This window comes from Paramisgurnus dabryanus, chromosome 21 (assembly GCF_030506205.2).
Source record: "Paramisgurnus dabryanus chromosome 21, PD_genome_1.1, whole genome shotgun sequence".
Classification (NCBI taxonomy): domain Eukaryota; kingdom Metazoa; phylum Chordata; class Actinopteri; order Cypriniformes; family Cobitidae; genus Paramisgurnus; species Paramisgurnus dabryanus.
The window spans coordinates 7,231,204-7,254,090 of record NC_133357.1 but is presented as its reverse complement, the minus strand read 5'-3'; the positions used below and the strand labels follow the sequence as shown (position 1 = coordinate 7,254,090).

The 22,887-nt window shown below is 36.5% G+C and overlaps 1 protein-coding gene across 4 annotated transcripts in view; it reads right to left on the bottom strand.

Annotated features, from left to right (window-relative positions):
- The window catches only part of dlgap4a (discs, large (Drosophila) homolog-associated protein 4a), a 131,224-nt gene that overhangs the window by 5,599 nt on the left and 102,738 nt on the right, over positions 1 to 22,887 (bottom strand). For 3 of the 4 annotated variants that reach the window (XM_065269018.2, XM_065269015.2, XM_065269016.2), the window contains 5 exons: positions 12,257 to 12,681; positions 8,320 to 8,408; positions 5,718 to 6,115; positions 3,288 to 3,379; positions 142 to 294 (listed from right to left, as the gene is read on the bottom strand). In XM_065269018.2, the coding sequence (XP_065125090.1) occupies positions 142 to 294; positions 3,288 to 3,379; positions 5,718 to 6,115; positions 8,320 to 8,408; positions 12,257 to 12,681 (1,157 nt within the window). Of the gene's footprint in view, positions 1 to 98; positions 295 to 3,287; positions 3,380 to 5,717; positions 6,116 to 8,319; positions 8,409 to 12,256; positions 12,682 to 22,887 lie in introns of all 4 variants that reach the window. The other variant, XM_065269017.2, reaches the window with a different exon arrangement.

Sequence of the window (22,887 nt, the reverse complement as noted above, 5' to 3'; positions counted from 1 at the left end):
AAAAATATATGAACAAAAACACAGTGTTCAAAATTCTTATGCTTTTAAAAATGATGCTACAAGCTGTATTTAGTAAAATAGTATGGTTACTGTGGTACCATGGTAGTATACTATTCTGATGGAAAGATATGTTGGTTGGACCTTTTTGTCCTGGATCTCAGATATCTTCCAGTCGTTGGACCTGAGGAGGTGGAGTTCGTCAAACTTCATGCTGATGTCTTCAATGGAGAGCTGCAGTAGATCCCAAAACCCGGCCAGATCCTGTGCGGTGGGCCGCGGCTGAGCGTTTGCATCCTTATGCAAAAAATTATAAAGCAAAGAATCACATAAGATTATAGTACCAATTCAAATAAATTATGAGGCTTAATGGGCACCATGCTGGTAATAGGTGATGCACTGAAATGAAAATTCTGGGTTGAAATCGATACAAAAAATTCTGAATGCACTTGGCAGAAAACCGAAAAATGTATAAAAGTTTTTGTATAATTGTATAAATATTAAATTGAATGAATCAGAGTTTTGAATTTCAATGCATCCCAACTGGTTTGATTCCCAAGTAACACAATAAATGAACGAATAAAACATCAATAAACTGAAAAAGAATCAAAGTTCACTTCAGGTCAACTTCACATGCTCATTAAAATGATTTCTTATAGGAAACGGCTCACAGTAAGCTGCCAGCAACAGAATACACAAGCATATAGCTCTCTTTTACTGTGGAAATATTTTGTAATATTTAACTACGGCACAACGATAGAAAACAAACACAATAATTCCAGAGATTCCTGCTGTATGATGGCACACAAGCTACAAAACCGATACTGATGATGTTATAAAATCTACAAGCTATCAAACACAAGAATCAGGTCCAACTATCAGTGAATAGCAGGGGTCTTCAAATATCAAACACAAATATATTATGTTTTTTGTTACTTTTTGTTATATGTCATATTTTAAAACCAAGGTAAACCTTCCAATCTCTATCGTGAAGCCAACATGGATGTGACTTAAACTGCAGTTCATCGCCTGGCCACTAGAGGCTTGCTATCCCCATAGACCCCTTTGTTAAAATACCCATCTTTACAGCAGAAAATTATATTTCTACAACCTTGTACAAAAAGTGTTTTTGGTCTGTATAGCTATTTTTGCCCTTCATGACAACTGTGAGGGTGGTGAATTTTTTTGTAACTCATCCGTTTAAATTATATTAAGCCTTAAAGTTGTGCATAATTAAGGACGTGGTCACTTAGCAAACAGCCCCCTTAGCTCTTCCTACGTCCCGCCTCTTTACTCATTTTCGGTTATTCGCGAGATATGCAGTGACGCTATGCCAAAATGGGAATGGCAGGCCTCGCCAACTATTGGCTTAAAAAAAGCTGTTCACAAACCTATGAGTGATGTCATGGGCACTTTGTCTATAATTATTTACCATCTATGATTAAAACACATTAAAAAACAAAAAAGATGCACACATCTTATATTCAGTATTTTGTCTTTTAATGACTAAAAACTTTAATATTTAAAAAAAACAATTGCAGTTTAATATTGCAAAAGCCAAATGTTAATGGGTAAACTATGAACACTGCACAAAAAAAGTGCAAGTGTAAATAATCAACACATGTATTTTTGTATAGCACTAACTGTAATGCAGAGCTCTTAAACTTCTTTCACTAAAAAAAAAATATTCATTTAATTTAGTTTTTTAAGGTAAGTGTTCACAATCAATTTATTTAAGCTACATTTAAACAAAAATATTAGAACAACAAAATTAAACAAAAAACTTTTGTTTAAATGTAGCTTAAATAAATTGATTGCAACCACTTACCTCAAAAAATTTAGTAAATTGAATGAATCATTTTCTCAATATTGTTTATAAACGTTTAACTATCATAAATGGTTACATTTCAAGTAAACATATGCATGCAATCACAACAAATAGCCAGTCTTCTCCTAATGACTAAAACACTTTATGTTTTCTTTTTTAATGTTTTAAAAATATATAAGCTATATACCGCCATACCACTGTACACAACATTACAACCCGACTGTCGGAGTTTGCCCCCTAGTGGCAGTCGTGTGAAATTTCGTTTAATCTAAAATCTGTGCCAAAATGGAAGAGAGGCTCAATCCAGTGCAAGAGGCTTCAATTTACAAATATTCAGCATAGTGGAATAAATAAATAAATGCAAATGAAAAAAACAAATGAAGTTTTACTAATAAAGTTAAACAATAAATTATTAATAATTTCTAAATCAAAACAGTTTTTTGATGAAATTAATGCAATAATAATCAAAACAATGTTTGATTGAAAAACACTGAAATAAACGCAAAATATATATATTTTTTAATGAAATCCAAAGCTCAAATCGGATCTGAAATTATGCACTCGCAGATGGTTGGCAGCCCCTTTGTGACTCTCCTTCTGGTTAATTGGCTGTCTTTTGACATGTTCAGTGGAAAGGTGGCTTTAAAGTAACCACGCTGATTTTAAATCAGACAAAGATGACCGGCGGGCCGGATAAAGGTGATTGGCGAGCGGCCAATTGACTAGCCCTTCTGTATAGTGTTGTTATCAGTCTGTAATACAGATAAAGTGGCACAAGAGGGCAGTAAACTTATAAACCTCATATTTGAATGAAACACTGAGATCTGTGCAAGTTTCAAGGTGACCTTGGAGTATAACGTAATTGTGTGTATTAAAGACAAGCAGTACACCACTAAACCAAAGATGGGCAATAATGTCAGTGAGGAATAGATGGATATTGTGGATGTCCGTCTATGACATTATTATTACAAAACTTGACAAGCAGCTTTATATTAATATTATTAAAAATGTTCAAAACAGTTTTTTATTTTAGTCTTTGCCAGAAGAATGTGTTGTGGTTTGCAACCTCAAACCTAGCTAACCAACCATCACGCTACTACTTCAATAATTAAACTACTCAAATATTCTTAAAGCGATAGTTCACTGAAAACTCTGTCATCATTTACCCTCATGTTGTTACAAACCTGTATAACTTTCTTTGTTTTGCTAAACACAAATGAATATAATAACCAAATAGATCTGAGGCACCATTTACTTCCATAGTATTATTTTTTTCCTGCTATGAAAGTCAATGGTGCCCCAGATCTGCTTGGTTACAAACGTACTTCAAAAAATTATAAAATTTTGAAAAAACTTGAAGGTGAGTAAATGATGACAACATATTATTTTCATGCACGCACACAGCCTGGATAGGTATTGTTGAATAATAATGGATTTTATGAATTACTTGATTTATGCTTACCAGATTCTGCTCGCAAAGTCCCAGAAACTGCTTGAACTTTTGAGCCATAAGGAGCTGAGCACAGCCGACTGCGCTGCGAACTTTCCCCAAAACTACACAGAGAGAGAGAGAGACAAACAAACAGACAGACGTATGAAGTGCTGTCATGTCAGGTCACACAAACAGCATCTCCCATTTAACACAATAACACACAACATTGATTTGTTATGTTGTATAGAGGAGGCAGAAATACATCATCATCATTTCTCCATTAACATCTCAGTCGCAGCCGTATCGATTTCCAGATTCATTCCTGCCAGGTTCAAATCTAATGACTTTAATCACAGCACCGAAGAGCCAAAATTAGCCGGAGAGCCGAGAGGCGTTTCTGTTTAAAGCTTGTTAATGAGTCCGCACGCTTAGAGAGAGACTCGTATCTTTAATTCATGAACCCTCGGGGAATTTTTGTGAATACAGATTCTGTGTCTAAAACACATGAAGCTCAGAGAAACCAGCATCCATTAGTGGACACACGTTTCCATCCTTTCCTCTAGCAGATTTTACCACTAGTTACTCTTACTTAATGAAAATATATAGCTAGAGTTCAGATAAGTGTTAATCTGTGTTTAAACTTGTTATATGACAGCATTCTGTCATAGGAAGCCTTAGGATGATTCACAAGATGATTCATTTTTCATCAACTTAAAGGAGTAGTTCACTTTTAAACTCAAATTTCTTGATAATTTTCTCACCCCCATGTCATCCAAGATGTTCATGTCTTACTTTCCTCACTCAAAAAGAAATGAAGGTTTTTGAGGTAAACAACCACAAATACTCATCATTCACTGACTCTGGAATGTGCGTCGACGGTTTTACGCATTATGTAGTGATGTTTGAAAGGTCTGGCTTGGCGAAGGCGGATGTACCAATTCAGCATTTACTATAATCGTCTGACATCGTTGTTTTACTATTTATTTATTAAAAGGCGTTAATCGGTTTCGCAATTAATCGGTTTTGCAATTAATCGCACCGATAGTTCCATGCCGATAGTTTTTCAGAGTGCGTCCAATGCTTCATATCATTATAAAGTAATTAATTTGCTGAATAGATGCTGCATTAGCAGAGAAACAATAGCAAGAATTTAAGTTTGTCGTGAAGGCTGACAGGACGCTAATATTAGTGGTACCTCAAACAGTTAATACACGCAGATAAATCTAACCCAAATGTTTAATGTCAATGATTATTACAATCGATTTTCATTTGTTTATATTCAGCTGGTTACTTTTATCTATATTTTAAAATAAACAATGAGAGAAAGCGAACTATATGGAACTGTCGGCTACGTTAACATATCCAACAAATCAAAATCAATATTTCAGTTCTTTTTTGATCATCACTGCAATAAATCTTTTTTTTTTATTAGATAATCAATCATTAAATGTTAAAACAGAAGCTAATAAAGTACATTTATGTAATTTGAATTTTACCAGTGGGAATATTTCACAGAAGTATTTATTTTAATATTTATTACTATAATAAATATATTTTTATTTATACATTTATTTCATATAGCAAATTTTCATGGTTTAGTACTGTTGTTTTATTACTTTTGTAATACATTTCAGCACTGTTTTACTTTTAGTGTTATGTTTGTTTTTTATCTAGCATCTATTTTAAAAAACGATCAGTCGATTAATCGGTTATCGGCAAGTAGGGACCAACTTAGTTATCGTAAAATCCACCATCAGTCAATCTCTATTACGTAGTGACGTTGGAAAGGTCTGGTCTGGCTTGGCCTAGGCGGATGTACCAATTCAGCGTTTATAATCGTCCGACATCATCGTTTTAATTTTTATTTATTTTTAAAAATAAAAATGTATTTTTATAAAGGAGACGTTTGACACTTGACCTACACTTGATCTATACCTTCCGCCTATGCCGTGCGTGACCTTTCCATAGTCACTAAGTCATGGGCAAAGCCAAGGTTGCGCATTGCAAAACCAGCGAAAGAAGAGTATTTGTGGTTAAAAAGTAAGAGAGTTGTTAGATTAAAAAGGTGAGTAAATTATCATGAAAGTTAACTACTACTTCTTTGACTCTTTCCACAACATTGACAAGTTATCTTCCTGCAAATGCCGAGGTGATAAAAAGACAACAAATACAGATTGGATGAAACATTTTTGTTTGTTTCAAAGCAGGGTCTGTTTTTCATTTGACATATTGCATGTTTATATATTTAAAACTTTTAACTTTTGCCAAAATAATAAGAAAAGCTGCCGCTGGCTGGCAATTTAAAAAAAAGTAAAAACTGTGCCAAAAAATTATTTTTAGCAATAATGTACAACCCTACCACACAAAAAATGAACCCAACATGTCACAAATCATTGAACAGTGTTTTTTGAGTGGGTTTTGTTGTTGATAGCCATGTTACTCTTGGTGTTTATCATTTACCCTCTTCTGACAGTTGTTTGTCTTTGGTCTCTTGGTCCATCTGTTGACACCAGGCCTCCATGCGATCCGTCTCGGCTTGAAGAAGTTTCTGGAACCACTGTCCGTCCCTGAGGCAGGCCACGCCACCGGGTTGCTCCGCGGATCCGTTTACGTTCCCTGTACCGGCCTGTAGGGAGGGGTCGGGTGGAGGCAGTGAAGACGGATCCAGCGCCGGGTCCAGTTTCTCCTGCAGCGAGGCAGTACTGCAGCGCATCATGTCCGGTCTTGTGGGTTTGTTGTGGGTGCTACCGTCCAGCGATTGATTTGGTGTCTTGTTTACAGAAAGTTTACCGTCAGACTGATCCTGAGCTTCAGTCTCAGTCTCCTGTCTAGATGCCATACTAGTGTAGCGACTGAGCCTGGACACAGAGAAAGACAAAGATGAACATTTATAACCAGTACAAATTTACTATCATTACTACTGCTTCACACCTGATTATAACCAGTTATACAAGTATTCTACAACATCATAAATTTATCTTTAAGTTTTTAAAGTCAATTTAAACAAATAAAAGAAGAAAAGGGAATATTAAAACTGTAAACACAGTTAAACAATTAAATAACAAATTTTTTATATATAATAAACAACAATAAATAAAATAAATGAAACGATAAATAAATAAATAACTATAGCTATACATATACACAATCATCATCAACACAATACAACGAAATTACTGAAATACCATGGCATGGGCATATGGGAATATTTTGCAAAAACTACATAAACTTGAAAAAAAATATTTATATATATATATATATATATATATATATATATATATATATTTATATATTTATAAAATTATTCATGGTCAAAGTTTTGGTAAACAACTCTCTGACGAGTAAAAGATGATCAACGATCAGAAGAATGTGAAACAAGTATGTATGTTATATGATTTTTAGTTTTAAACATATTGCGAAGTTCAAACTAATTTTACGAACTTAAAGCATTACCGTATTGCATATCGTTAATCGCACAATTCAGAAAGTAAGTGCATATCTATAATCCCCCAATACCGCGCAGCCCTAGATTTAAATAAAAGCATTTTATAAAAGAAAACATTGTTAACAATTCACATAAAGGTCTGGATGTCATGTTTATTACGCAATGACTAAACTTTTATTTTAGTAGCCTTCTTTGTGTTTTATTAAACATTTTAAAATCAACCTTATTTACTTATCATTGCTCTTTTGAATTTCTACACATCTTTGATTTTTTTTTTTGTAAATTTAAATATTTCTTATTTTTAATGTTATTTTATTAACTCTTTCACCGCCAGCGTTTTAAAAAAAAGTTGCCAGCCAGCGCCAGCGATTTTCATGATTTTCACCAAAGTTTAATGCCTTCCAGAAAATGTTCTTCTTTAAATATATAAACATACAATATAACAAATTAAAGAACAGACCCTCTGCTTTCAAACAAAAAAAACCGTTTCATCCTACCTTTAGTGGTTCTTTTGCAATCAGCTTTTAAATATGGGTAGGTTTTTGCAAAAACACCATATTTTGAGCAAAAAGCAGAGATAATTCAATTTTAATAGCGGTATTGCGGAAAGACGGAAAATCTCGTCATTGGCGGGGAAGTGTTTTCTCTTAATTGACGAGATATCTCGTCAATGGCGGGGAAAGAGTTAATTATTTACCTTTTTTCTTTTTAAATAATTTTTATGTAAATCACTTAGTCGCAATGAAACTGAAGTAAAAAACTGTATTTATTTTGGAGTATTGTGTGTTTTTTTTTTTTTTTACAAAGGTCTTATCTGTGAGCTTCATTATAAAAAAAAAAAATTGCCCTCATAATCTTAAATCAAATACGCAAATTCCTCCCCTCCTCTCTTCCGGTCATATGATACGGTAGGTGGGCGGAGTCAGGGAAAAGATCGCAACGATTAGCAAATAGCAACATGACCCGATCCAATCAGATCTTTTCTTTTAGAAGTCGTTTAACTCGTATATATACGTCACCACTAGGAAAATAAGACAATCGCTACTTCCGTTTTATGGCGACTTTAAATGTATTACATGTGTTACATAAATGAACTTGCCTTGCAGTGCCTATTCATAATAAATGAATAAAAACAGCATCATTTTGTATTTCAAATATAACAATAGTAATATATTCAGTATTATATCGTCTCAAAGATAAACAGCAATGGTAAAATAGAGAGGAGACAGAAGAGACAGGGTGGGCAGAAAGAGAGAGAGAGACAGACAGCTGGTGTGTGGGAGACAGCATACTTTTAGATAGATATGTAAATGAGTCAGAGAAATATGAAAATAGACCGAGATGAGGATCGTCAGGAACAGAGCGAGTAGGAGATCTGGACACAATCTCATTCTCTTCTGCTGTGTGTGTGTGTGTGTCGTACATGGATGAGATGATATGTGGCTGACTCATACACATATACACAAAACATATCACACACAGTAACACAAAGTCTCACACAGACAGATCTGATTGTAAGATGCGTTGCTGTTGACATGCGTATCACATTGCTAAGCAGTAAATGGACGCTGATATGAAGAACTTTGCTCCAGGATGTTAAGACAGAAGTGAACTCACGGCCTGCCGTCCTCAACCTGAACACCAATGGACTGAAATCTGGTGGTGGGAGTTTGTTCCTCTTTCAGAGCGGGCTGAACACAATCCACCTGCGACAAAGCAAAACAGAAATATTATATCAACATACATCTGCATTATTAATATAAACAAGTAGATATGACACAGTATATGCACTGCAAAAAATGACTTTCTTACTTAGTATTTTTGTCTTGTTTTTAGTGCAAATATCTAAACATTCTTAATTTAAAATGCATTTTTTGTTGAGCAACTAGTTTTTAGACAAAAATATATAATTTAAGTGAATATGTGCTTAAAACAAGCAAAAAAAAATCTGCCTATGGGGTACACACCAAAAATGATTTTCAAGAAAAAAATTCACTATTTTTGTCTTCTTTTCAGTAAAAATATCTAAAAAGTTCTTAAATGAAAAAACTTTTTCTTGAGGAGCAAAACGACCCAAGAAAATAAGTCTAGTTTTTAATCCAAAAATATCAAATTTAGATATGTTTACTGAAAACAAGACAAAAATACCAAGAATTTTATTCTTGAAAATAATTTTTTGCAGTGTAAGAACAAAATAAGTTTTTTCTTAAACACTTAATTTAAGAAAAATTTGCTTAATCCATTGGCCTTTTTTGCTTGTTTTAAGCACAAATCCACTCAAATTGTAAAAACTAGACTTATCATCTTAGGTCATTTTTATCATCATGTAAAAACATCTTGATTTAATAATTTTTTGATATTTGTACTAAAAAACAAGACAAAACAAGACAAAATAGTAAGAAAGTCACTTGCTCTTTTGCAGTATGGTAATTTACTTTATCTAGATACTTTCATAGTTAATCACCAAAATTTCCCAAAAAAAATTTACATGATAATTCTGTTTATTAATAACTCGTTCTCAAATCGTCCAAATCCATAAGACTTTCTTTATTCCATAAAACAAAACATGTTCTTACGATCAATATGATCATTGGTTCACGTTTCAATACGACACATTTGACAACTAGTCACGAGACTTACAAGAATCAAAGATTGTCTAAACTAACCGTTGTGGAGTTGGCGTGCCGCCATTTTTTTTACCTAAATGCATTCACATTCAAACACAACATAGCAATCGATAAATACGCTCAAAATACTAATTATTTTCTCTCACAAATATATTGTTTCCCTTAAGACGACATATATTCAAATTCCTTTATTTGGCGATGGATGGGCGCCAAAAAACGATTCAAGCCTTTAGAAAGCTAGCTAAAATGGGATTTGTTCAGTGAACTATTCCTTAAAACCACAAACTGGTTTGAGAGAACATTACCAATAAATAACTTAATAACCAAACAGTTCAAAGCTTCAGCAACACGCCTCAATGTCTATTGTAGTGTTTTATGGAAACAGAAAGTGATACGGTTTTGAAATCACATGAGGAACAGTTAATGATTTAATGAAACTTCAGGTGCCTGATGTATAAACGTTGTGTACGCACAAAATGGGCACAGAAATATGCGTACGCAATTTTCCACCCACATTTGGGGATTTATACAGGGTTCCTACAGGTTTCTTCAAGTTAAATTCAAGTCTTTTTAAGACCTTTTTAAGACCATTTATATAAAAAATTAATACCCATTTCACGTACCTACCAGCAAAGAAAAATTAAAATCCTTGAACTTGTGTTCATTTATTTTTCCGATGTGAAATGGGTAAAAAGATGATAAGCCAAGCAGGTGTGAAAAAAAAATTTCAGTAGGCCACAAGAAAGTTTGCCAAACAATGTTAAGTTGTTAAGGAATTTCTGAGATTTTCTTTGATTTTTCCCGCTTCTCCTTTGCCTGTTGCTGTGCTGTGTTGCAGTCTATGGTTGTGGTGATCTTCATTTACTGAAGGTATCACGTGTTCGCAATATTTTGTACTGTGACCCGGGACTGTGTTGGGTTCTCAATTATTGGATCCGCCACTCTTTATTTATACTACGTTATTAAACAAACAGAGATGCAAACACATGTATGTTCAAAAAGAGAAAGGTAATCTAAGCCCTCGCACCCAGGCAAATATCCAGATACTTAGGCTACATTGCCACCGACCCCTGCCATCCCTACCAAACTAGGTATATAGAGTAAAATGAAATTCGAAAATCAAAAGATGCCGACATTAATTTGGAATATTCAACTTTTTTATGTTAAACCAAAACTCTTATTGAACTATCTAGCACTTCTTCTTGCTTTAGTCCTTCTTCCTCTTCTTCCTGGCCACCTCCTGCAACGTAACCAGGGCCTTCCATCTGGCTGCATTCATTTATATTAATTTCACATTATATTTCATAAATCCAACCATAAATGAACAAAGCTGACAATGTTTGTCAAAGCATCACAAAACACTTTACTGTTTTTGCACTGACATATCAAGCAATACTTGTGTAGATGACCCCTTTTATCAAACTCTTTTGAATACAATAATATGTATAGTATATTAATGATAGAAAGTGCAGGTCTAGAGATTATAAATGTAATTGGTGTGTTATGGTTTATGTAGTTTTCTTTCCTTTTTAGATAGAGCAGAAGCAGTAAAAGTGCCTCTTTCAATTCCTCTCTTGCAGATTAAAAGAGCTTTATCCACTTATTATTTTAGATTCAAAAGTCTACTTGCTGTCCCAGTGTTTGGTGACTTTATATTAGAGCTTTGCGTTTTTTATATCTAGAGTCAGCTTGAGCTTTGCTCGTGCAATGGGCTTGACATTCACATTTCTTTTTTGCTACTATCTCTGTGATCTTTGAGCAAACTTTTTAGATATAAAAAGATGGTTCATTAATAATAATATTATTAAACAAAGGGACGGAGAAAGAAAGTGCAGCGCGTGGTCGTGACTTTCAAACCAAGCCAGTTGTTATCGCAATAGAAACGGAGGCACGCAGCTTGAAACTGCACGTGAACATTAGCGCTGACTGACCTTGATCACGGCCGTTTTCCTATCGACTCGGGTTTTACACATAATTTTAATCGGACCCGGTCCTCCGTGAAAACCTCTATGAATACAACTCTGCTCAAGTTCAGAAACATGTGACGCTGAACTCGCTTCATGTCGCACCCAATTCATAGAGAAACAGCAGACTCATCGGGAGAGACACGATGTGCTCGCAACCAAAATGCCATTAATAATGAAAAGCCGCAGGCACCGAAAAGCGATGTGTTTGCATCCCTGATTTAATCAAAATGTGGTTGACAAAGAAACTTTTAAGGAAAAATACAATATGGAGAAGTTACATACAGCACAATTTTTAAGACCAAGACATCAAAATTTAAGACTTTTTTAAGTCTTTTTAAGGTATTATTTCCAAATTCATAAATTCAATGCTTTTAAGGCTTTTTAAGACCCCGCGGGAACCCTGTTATAAAAAATAAACTTCCGTAAATAAGTGCATACGCAATCTTTAAGGATAAAATTCAAGTTTTATACATTATACGCAAGTAAAATAAAAGTTAATCATGTACTGTTAATAATACTGCTTTATACAAAACTTTGAGACAATACTTCAAAAATAACATAAAAACCATTACTGATATAATAATTATGAGTACATTTACACTAAACAGTGTAGGAATACCTTAATTTCTTAATTTTAATTTCAGCTGTCAGCCTTCAAATACATGACACCGACTATCATGATATAGGGTTGCAAAATTCTGGGAATTTTGGAAACTTTCCATGGAAATTACACAGAAATATATAAGAATTTTGGCAAACGGATGAAGAGGAGTCAGATGTCAAGGAATCAAATGTTTGTATGTGTTGCAGTTTGTAAAAATGAATTTCCTTTAATTGCTCAAGTTTTCAACTTGGAATATTTCCCAATAAGTTTCCAATCAGTACCTAACATCTGTGACAAACAAGGCCTTAGTATTACAAAAAACTTCCAGCATGAGTCCTCAAGAGCCACATACACACCTGAATACCAATAGATGACAATTTTCTCTTGGGCTGAGCTTGCGGTTCGTACGGTGCCACCGTGAGACTCACAGAGTCATTTTTGGCATCCGGGGCGGGAGAGGGCAGAACGATCGCAGGAGGTGGGGTGGTCACTCTGGCGCTGGGCAGGGGTACGGGCTCCCGCGGGGCAGGAATAGGCGGCAGAATGGACGGGCGCTTGGCGCCCTTGACCAAACTTCCTGTCCACGAGCTGGCGATGCTGTCAGAAGAATTGCTGCGTCCGGATTGGCTGTTAACCTCGCTGCGTTGTTCCTGGCTGTCCAGGTAGGTGTCCTGAGCGGATTCGGTGCTGCTCTGGACCGTGACGGCGATGTAGGGTTTAGAAGCGATGCGAGGAGGTATAGGGGGAGGAGTCTTCTTACAGAGAGCTGTACACGAGGACTCTGAGAGAAAAAAAGGAGAGATCATGTTTAATATATAAGACTTTACATCACTCAAAACCAGACGTCAACAGGTATGAGCTGACACACACAATAAAAAAGACATGAGCTGCGTTGCCATTACCCTTTAAATTGCGCAAATTAACACTGCGAATTGAAAATACAGCCAATGGACACACAGCCAATGGATATAGCCGTATTTTCAATTCGCAATGACAATTTGCGCAATTTAAAGGGTAATGGAAACGTAGCTACTAATAAGCATAGTAATACTAGTAAGCAAAAAATATATATATTCCATGCCCTATTACACAAAGTTATTCAAACAGAACAAACTGATGTGACGTGATTTTGAACAAAATCAAACCAATCGTAACTTCAGTTTTCTGGATTTAAAGAAATTTAATCCGAACGAACTTTCAGAAAAAGTTTACCTTCGATCTATGATTGGTCCATGGTCATTGCATAAACCATAATATATTGTCTAACTTCACCTGGTTTAAAATGCAAACATTGTCTTATTCATTTAATTTCATTTAATGATGGGAATACCTTTTTAACAATATTAACGATATATGAAAACTATGAATACTTTTAAAATGTTGCGTTGTGGAGCTAATAAAGCTAAATCTGCATCTGTACGATCAATTTGTGACTATTCATTCACTATTGTGTCGAATGTGGAAAAAAAAACTATTTCAATTTGTAAATGACTGATGTTGAAAAACACACAAGCACAGGAACAGCGATGATTTACATAATCTAACCCAGTAACGAAGAGGGGTTGGGACAGTCAAATATAGTATACGGTCCACAGCCATTCACAAATTTTCTGCGTCTTGTTCCTTAACCCAAACACTACCAACTGAATATCACCAACACTGACTCATTTCACAAGTGACCCAGAAACAATCCAAAAACTCTTCTGAATGTCAGCCGGTATCCCAGAAGCCTCTGCTCTAGAGCCACAGGAAGAGACGAGACAAAGACGGGCATTTACATACTGAAATCACGACAGCATTCCTCTCATGCTGGGCAATAATATCAGGAATGTGTCGAGTTGCACCCACAAAACACATTTTAAAAATCTGCTGATGAGACTCAAAGTTTCACTCAGTGTTGATAATAATGCCTGTCATCTAGAATGATGAAGAAGCTGCTCTAAAACTATAAAGCCATTATGACCATTAAAAAACCAAAGGGAGATGTTAGCCTCAGTCTAGGGCTGCAATTAACGATTATTTTATAATCGATTAATCGAGCAATTATTTTGCGATTAATCGACTAATCGGATAAAATATAAATATTAACTTAATTAGATGTTTTCACATATTATAGCTAAAAAGGCACTAAATTAGGGTGTAAAAGTTTACTTTTAAAAGTGCAAAACCCACACACTACTAATATAATTAGGGATGCACCGATACCACTTTTTTGGAATACGAGTACGAGTACTTGCATTTCAGTACTTGCCGATATCGAAACCGAGTACTTAATAAAAAACATGATTTAAATTTACAGGTAACCGCTTTAGTCATATAATTTAACAAAAAAACAAAGGACTAGTTTTCCAGTTTGTTGTAAACTCTGCCTCTTTGGACAACACAAGAGGCATTAACCCCTTACACGCCACTCCAACATGCGCTGTATGAAGAAACAGCACCTGACGCGTGTGCATGTTGGCCGACGGTAGTGTGGGAGCATGTGACGTCACAGACTAACTCATCGATAATGAAATTCGTTGTCATAATCAGATAACTCATCAATGGTGGGGAGTTTATTTACTTTATTATAAGTTAAACTGAATTGAACTATCGATAAATCTGCAAATACATGCGACATGCGCCCAGTGAATAAAGTTAGTCCAAACAGACTTACTGTCCTTTACAAAGTGTACACTTTTTATCCCTTTGTGTGTTACGTGGGTGTGAACCCATGACCTTTTGCGCTGCTAGCAAACCATCACCATCCCAATGTTACTCAGTACAAAATAAAAAGCGTGAAATTTCAGGTTTCTAGAGCTGGAGACCCCAAATGCTTGTTTCTGCACAAGCTATACTTTTTCTGCAAACTGTTGAGCTACTAAAATATTAAACTAAGTTAGTACCCCTCGCTAGATTTAGTTAGTAACCGCTCATCCCTGCTGATGAAAAAGATTTGCTTAGTCCATTTAGCGGTAAGCAAATAATGGCCTTGTTTGTTCAATAACTCAATGCGAGTGCATTATTAAACAAACGGGGCTAATATTTGCCCTTCCTAAAGAAGAAGAAGAATTGTTCGCAAACAAATATCCTCTGTATTGTGTTGCACAGCAGAGTCTGTGCCAGGACAAGTCTAACACAGAGACCGCCGGTTCACACACACAATATTGAATACATCTGTTCTCTCTCTGGCTCAATCTGTTGGCATTGTCAGCGTTGTGTTTTAATGCTCGTCGTGAGATGCCAGGACAGCTGCCACACAGCAGCCAATGATAATCTGACTGCCAATAGAGACTCTCCGCAACAAAAAACATTAGAAAAAATGAAATGATACATGTCACGGTCAAGAACTATGCAGATCTCTAAATGTACTTTGTACCATGGTTACTTTTAAAAGTAATAAATCTGTTTATTTAGAAATCTGATAGCCCCAATTATTTAGAAGTTGCACAATTCAGATTCGTAAACCTAATAAAAATGATGCTTGCAAAGCAGGCACATCTATAAAATAGCAAAACAAATCACTGTAAACAGGACAACACCTATGACAGTCGAGGTAACAAAAGCGCAAATGCTAACTGTTTAAGGTGACGGCTACTGATCGATTAACTTCTTTAAGATGTAGTGGCAGATTATTTAAAAAGTCTTTTACAATTAAAACCAAATCTCAAAGCAGCGCTGTGTTAATTACATCACAACCTCTCGGGTAACATGACAGCCTTGTTAAATTTTAACAAAAGCAGTGGCGTGTCAAAGCTGACGGTGTAGTGGACAGTGCCGACAAGTTCGCCGAAACCCTGTACCACTCTTTACATGTGTCAAAAAATTCAAAAATGGCCACAAAAATAACTTTAATACCATTGGTGTGAGTTTTTAAGAGCACGTGACCTGCCTTTGCTAAACGCAGGCTATTTTTTAGACAAATGAGGTTTAGTATTTTAAAGCAGGACACTTCTTTTATACGCTGCTGGTATATTTTACTTCAGATATGTTTTTGCGTGGCTTCACTCGACTGGTTTGCATTAAAGGTTGATTGTGAGTTTATGACACAGTTCTCGCGCTGCGGGGACGCTCAGATCCAGATTAACAGCATTAGAGCCCGTCGCGTTACCCTGGGTCCGCTGCCAAACCGGCCATGGGCTTTTTATAAACACAAAGCAAACCAAAGCAGCACCAAACTTTTACTCCCACAGCACATTTTTTGGGAAGGATTTGTATTCCCACAGAAAACATTTAGCTTGAAATTAATAGTTAGTTAGCGTGCAATATTTTAGGGGCCACCACCAAAAAGGACATTTTCACCCATAAAGTAACAGCACATGGGTTTAAAAAGACTTTAAAACTAAAAATGAGGTTTAGTAAATAAGAAAATTTATATTTAGAGATGAACCATTTTTTAAACATCCCATAAACATTTCAAAAGTGAAATGAGTAGCAGATTCTGATAAGTAAATAAAAATACTAATCTGCTCCAAATATATTATATGAGGCCCAGAGTCAAGACTAAAGGGACGTTCACATTAACGATAACTATAAAAAATATAGTTTTAAAAATCTTTTATATTAAAGAGAATAGTGGAGTTCACACCACAACTATAACGATAGAGATACAATGAACGATATCGTTGGGATCACTTTCTGAGCGATTTTTTCCCTCCTAATGAACAATAAACTATTGACAGCCAATCAAATCTATATGAACTTCAAGTGCACACCACGCACTTGAAATTACAGTGAAGCTAATTGCTGAGGTCTACAACATAAAGTTACCTCAGGTATCCAGCGCTGATCCAGCAGGACCACGCAATGCTTTTATTCTACTACAGTAACTAAGCCAAAAGGTAAGCGAATACACAAACTATTAGATTCACTATTTAGAAGTACGCGAAACGCAGTGTGTTGAGGACATGCATCACGAACAGCATATTTACATATTCAGTGACATGTAAACAATTGCAAAAGTTTTTATTACAAGAGAAATATGCAATATTAAAGGCAAGTGATTTGCGAAAGTGCCGTGCACGTGAGCAAATTAGCATAAATGTATTGTTATCGTTCAGTGATGTGGACGCTAATATAGTCAACGTTATAGTTATCGTTATAATGTAAATGGCCCTTACGGCCGTTTCTCGATCCAAAGGCTGCATATATTATCAAGCCTGATTTAAGTTAACGGAGCATAACGTTTGCAATAAACTTATAACAACAATTTATGGTTAATTAAGAATAATAAATAAATTTTATAATTGTTCTGAAATAAGACTAAGGTAGCATAAAGACCAAAGCTTAGGGCTGCACGATAAATCGCATGCGATTGTCACACGCATCTTGTCGGTAAAGCCGATTACTTGATTAGTAGTAAATCTCCATCACCTGCTTTTAGATGGAGCAGCATTTTCACATTTTCATCCAAAAATATTTTAATGATATTCGGGTCGCGGTCGGTTGGGTCATTGGAAATAAAGATGCCAGTTAACTATTTTAAACAATTACTACTTTTAAAAAACGCCGGCCAGGGAGCGGGTCGGGTACACTATTTATTTTTTTGCGGTGCGAGTTGCGGGCGGGTTAGTCGAAAACGTTGGTCGGGTGCGGTTTGTTTATACATTGACCCGTGCATCTCTGCGCTCCACCTGAAAGCAGGTGATGATGATTGACGACTTACTACTAATCAAGGAACCGGCTTTACTAACAAGATGCGCATGACTATTGCATGCGATTTAACGTGCAGCCCTACCAAAAAGTTTACACCAGCGGCCAGCATGCGTTTTTAATTGTTTCCAACGGAAGCGCCACCATTTTCGAAAAGTCTAGCAGCTGGCGGGTTTTTTCTGCGCAGAGCGCCATCATTTAGCGGTTTATTCGCGCTCAGCGCTGACAGTTAAATTGTCGTCAATGTCACTTCTCACTCAGCTGTCCAATCACAGTGGAGAAGGGATGGGACAAATATTAAAACCAACCGACACACCACTCAACGACTGATAAACAAAGCAGAACTATAAACCAAAGCACTCAGCTGAAAAAAAAAAGAGTCTGTGTTCGCGTGACGTTTTCAGCTGCATTTAAATGCTTTGGTGTGAACGCGCCATAAGTCTTGATAATGTATTCAGACTCCAAATGCAAACTCTGTGGCTAAAGCTTTCAGATTGAGAAGCGACCTAAATAAGACATAAAGAGAAGTTTCTATTGGTGCTTTTCCATTGCATAGTACCCCACGGTTTAGTTTAGTTTGGGTCCTGTCAGCTCACCTCACTTTGGCGTGGTTAGCTTTTCCATCGAGTTTAGTATCACTTCGGAGTGGGAGGGATTATAGGCGTGTCGTTATTTACGCTGCCTACTGCTGTGACATCATACACGTGAGAGCGTTGTTGTACATTCCCATACATTCATTTATTTCTCAGTCTGCCACAAAATTAAAATTGGCCACCACAAATAGATGTTTGCACATCGCGTTTATAACTACCTCTGTCTCACATGACAGTTCAAACACCCGACCCGTGGCGTCAGTCGACGGCGCTCCGCTGAGCCTCATTCAAGTTGCATTTATGCATTTATAATGCAGACGTGCACGTCGCGAATGTGCCGCCACAAACTGCAAGTCTGGAAAAAACTGTCATTGTGTCCCGGATTCTCAACCTGTGGATGTTTTTCATCGCTAAAAGGGTGTTTGGAAACTTATAGCAGAACACAGATAACAACATGTTTGCTTGAGACAGCGCAAGCTAGCAGTAAGCTAAAGCTAATATTTACATTATAGCGATGACGCTTCTCTCAGACCAATCAGTGACCTACAGTGTTTTCGCGTCACGTTTGGTATCAGCTCGGGTTGCTTGGAACCCCAACCGAGGTGGTACGAAAAAAAGTATCGGGTACTACGTACTGCACCCAATGGAAAAGCTCCCAAAAGTAAGCTGACCCGACCCAAACTAAACTAAACCGTGGGGTACTATGCAATGGAAAAGCGCCATATACGGCCAAAAGTCATTGAGCAGAATAAACTCACGTGACCTCTGAATGACAAGTAGCTTTGATTATATACGCAAAGTAAAAAGCAAAAATACTTACAAACAAACCATAAATGCAATGTCGTATTTTGGACCAGACTACACAAGACACACTACAGACAACCCAACCTCTTCACATTCAGGCTTGTAATCCTTATTAGGACACGTTTAAAGATTAACTGTACAGCAAATGTTTATGAAGATCTTAACAACTTGCCTAATGCAAGTACTCGTACTCGTACTCGTATTCCAAAAAAGTGGTATCGGTGCATCCCTACATTCAATCTTTCCCATAATATAAACACCACTTTGTCAGGCATGTATCAGGGATATCCTAATGTTCAGGTTAAGAACCAATAGTCTATCATTTTAAATACCAGCACGCCTCTGAAATGAATGCGTGCACCCGTCACAACTTTGAACAATGGGTAGTTGTTGTGTTATCTCTCCCTGACTTTGCAATGCAAAAAGGTTCAACCTCAATAAAAACACAGAGGACAGAAACTGGCCTTTGTGTGCGAGTGATCAGCTATAGATTTCACACATCAAATCCGAATCAGACTGTATTACATCATTAATAATCCCATGACACTGTGCATGTTAAGAGCATGCATGTATACAGACAGCACGGTGTTTGGGTGGATAGAGTCATGCTTGCCATTATTATAAACACACCTCCACTAGCCATCACGCTGGCTAACCAGAGCTAACCAGCTAACGATCTCTCAAACATCGATGAAAACGCAGTGCTACCGCTGAACTTCACTATTATCGGATGTCTTTGTCACGACTTCCTTTTGGCACATGAACCACACACACATGCGATACATCTCGAGACGCGGCGCGTGCGTTTCCTCGCGCTTGCCCATTCCGGTTTCACGGCGGACATTTAATGTAAAGAAATCCACGCGCACCTTTTCCTCGATCACCGTCGATCTAGTATCTCCATATCCTTAAGGAAACGCGATCCACTCAAAGTCTCTCTTGTCGTTCACTTCAGATCTTTGTGCCGCTGTAAAATCCTCCCGTTCATCCACGTCTCAATGGCTCGAAGAAAAAAAAAAAGCGATCCAGCAATCCTTTCAAAAGATTGGAGAAAAGCGCGTTCGACGCGTTCACACGCTGATCTCTCATTGGTCGGCGGGATGAGCGTTTGATCTCGACGCGGTCGAATAAGAATCTTACTTTATGCGTATTTGCGTCATAATAGAATCCACGCTCGCTCGCGGTTTGGCGGCAGAGAGCAAAAGGCAGCAGCGACGCCGATGACGGGAGCGCGTCACATGACCGCGCACAGCAGCCAGGATGGGGAGGAGCGTTTTCAGACCACGTTTTTCAGTGAGATGATGCTCAAGTGTAAGGTCATGATCAAAGGAGGATTAAAGTGAAGTTCTTTGCCTTTCAGTATGAATATGTTAGCCTTACGGATACAAAATTCGCATTTAGAAGTTAAAATAATGAATAACTTACCACAAATACGGATCAACGATTTCTGACACTTCAGTTTCACATCAGTTTCCAGACTGCGAGGTAAAATAAACGCTATTGGCTGTTTTAAAGGTCGATGAGCCTTTCAATATGCCTCAATAAAGAATTTCACTTCTTTGGTTTCTTCATGCCCCCCACAAAGAAAATGTATGACATAAAACATTCCATAACTTAAAATATAATTAAACAAAACATATTAAATTATAAAATGTATTGCTGTTGGTTAGTAGCCTTATTTTTCTGAGGTTTTATTACACAGGATATTATAAAATGTCATAGAACTGGGCCCCCATTGGCACCATCTCAGGGGCCCCCAGTTTGAGAATCACTGGTATACGCAATGGCTTTAAATAATTAAAATGTTTTGTGGCTGGCTTTCGTTAAAATAGAAATCTTGTATAATAAAACCTTAAAGGTGCCAAAAAATACATTGACATAATGTTAAATTATTCTCTGATATCTACATAGAAGGTGCGAAAGTTATCCAGAAACAGTTTTACAAGTCAATTTACACCCTAGGATTTGTCTTTAGAATGAAATGGTCTATTATTACCTTATTTGAAAGGGTCATGAATAATAATGTTGAGCTCTGCTCTGATTGGCTGTTTCTCCTTCAGTAGCTCTGTGTGTGTGTGTAAACAGATCTTATGTTTGAGTCTGTATCAGATGAAGATACAGATTTTGAGGAATAATCAATTGTTTGGAGATTGTTAATGGACGTTTCTGAGTGGTACTTTTTTGTTTTTTCAGTATGGACCTACGAAACGTAAATGTAACGTATAGAACTTCAGCCTAAACGCTAGCATATAGCATTAACTAGCATATAGCATTACCTCAGCAGTCACAACTTTGTTTTTAGCATTGTAACAACATTTATAATTTTTATATAAATTTATAAGATGTTTGTTTGTTTGTTTAGTATTTTCATCACAATGCTAACGTTTTATTATGAGGTTGCTGAGCGTCAGGTTTGTATGAAATACAGTAATAGTGATGCTTTTATAACAAACACTGAAAACTGTCTATGGGTTTTCTACTTGACAGCTTGCAACCTACAAAAAAACATTAGCCAAATTCTTTTCAGAAAATCAACATTTCATTATCTGGTATTTTGTCACAGCAGGACGGTTCTTAATATTAAGACCCGTTTCATTACTGCTAGCAAAATTATTGACTGGGTGATCAAAAGACAAATTCTGAAGTAAGTCACCCATATTGAATTATAAAAACATTACAGCAAACAAATCTGCTCGATTCATTTCATTTCACTAAAGTTTCATTTGCAGCTGAAGTTTTGCCAAAGTGGTCATGATGGACATAGAAAATCATCTAAGATCATCAGCTGTTAAGCTCTGGGATTCATCTTAGCAGGACACCATCAGTCCAAATGTAGGTCAGCAGATGTTGTGTGTGCATGTGTGTGTTTCTGAGACAGCTGGCCGTTACAAATTTGGCATTGAGCATTTAAGATGTTAAAAAGTTTAATGGCTCTTGTAGTCTGTTGAATCTTGACCAGCTGAACGAAAACGCTGCCAATCCTACAAGCTTGACCACATCTCCACAGAGTTATTGACTGGAGAAGACTTAGAAATAAGGGATTTGTTTTATGGTGTTTCGTTCTTTGTGTGAAAAAGGAATTTTTGGAATTACATTTTTTGGGGTAAACTGTCCCTTTAAGAAATCCATCAAATTATTATCATGGACATGGCTTGGTTTCTGATTCCAGAACACCTGTCTGAACTCGCCCACCCGCCGATCTCGCACAGAAGGAGAGAGATTACACTTCACCTTATAGTACTGATTAAAAGTTGGCACTGACATCATCATCCAAGGCAATATAATTGACATCATGGTAACTAAAATGAGCAGAAACCTGCGTTTTATAATGCAGGCGATGAACTTTGTCCAGTTTTATCAAAGCCTTCAATCTTCGACAAATTAATACAATTAATTTCTATATAAATGCTGTATCCTCATCGTGATTTTCGACAGCCAGGTTTATATTAGTTTGATTGTTGTTTTAGTATGTGATACAATTAATAACGCTGATCAGTGGAAATAATATTTCACAAACACCAATCAATCGCTGGCCCCATTTCTTTGTGTCATAAAATGTTTTACATGCACTAAACAAGATTAGATGAATCAAGTCCAAAGTCATAAACCACAAGGGTACAAAAGTTCTGAAGGAACACAAGAAATATGATATGGATAATATTGGTGATTGCTTTCTGTATGCATTAAAGAGACACTCCACTTTTTTAGAAAATGTGCTCATTTTCTAGCTCCCCTAGAGTTAAATATTTCATTTTTACCGTTTTAAAATCCATTCAGCCAATCTCCGGATCTGGCGCTACCACTTTTAGCAATCTATTGAATCTGATTATGCTGAGTTTACACCAAACGCGTTTTGGGCATCAAAATCGCGTCTACCGCGCCTAGTTTGCCGCTTGAACACTTTGAATGCATTCGCGCGTGTAGAGCGGAGTAGACGCGCGGAAAAAGCAAGCATTTGA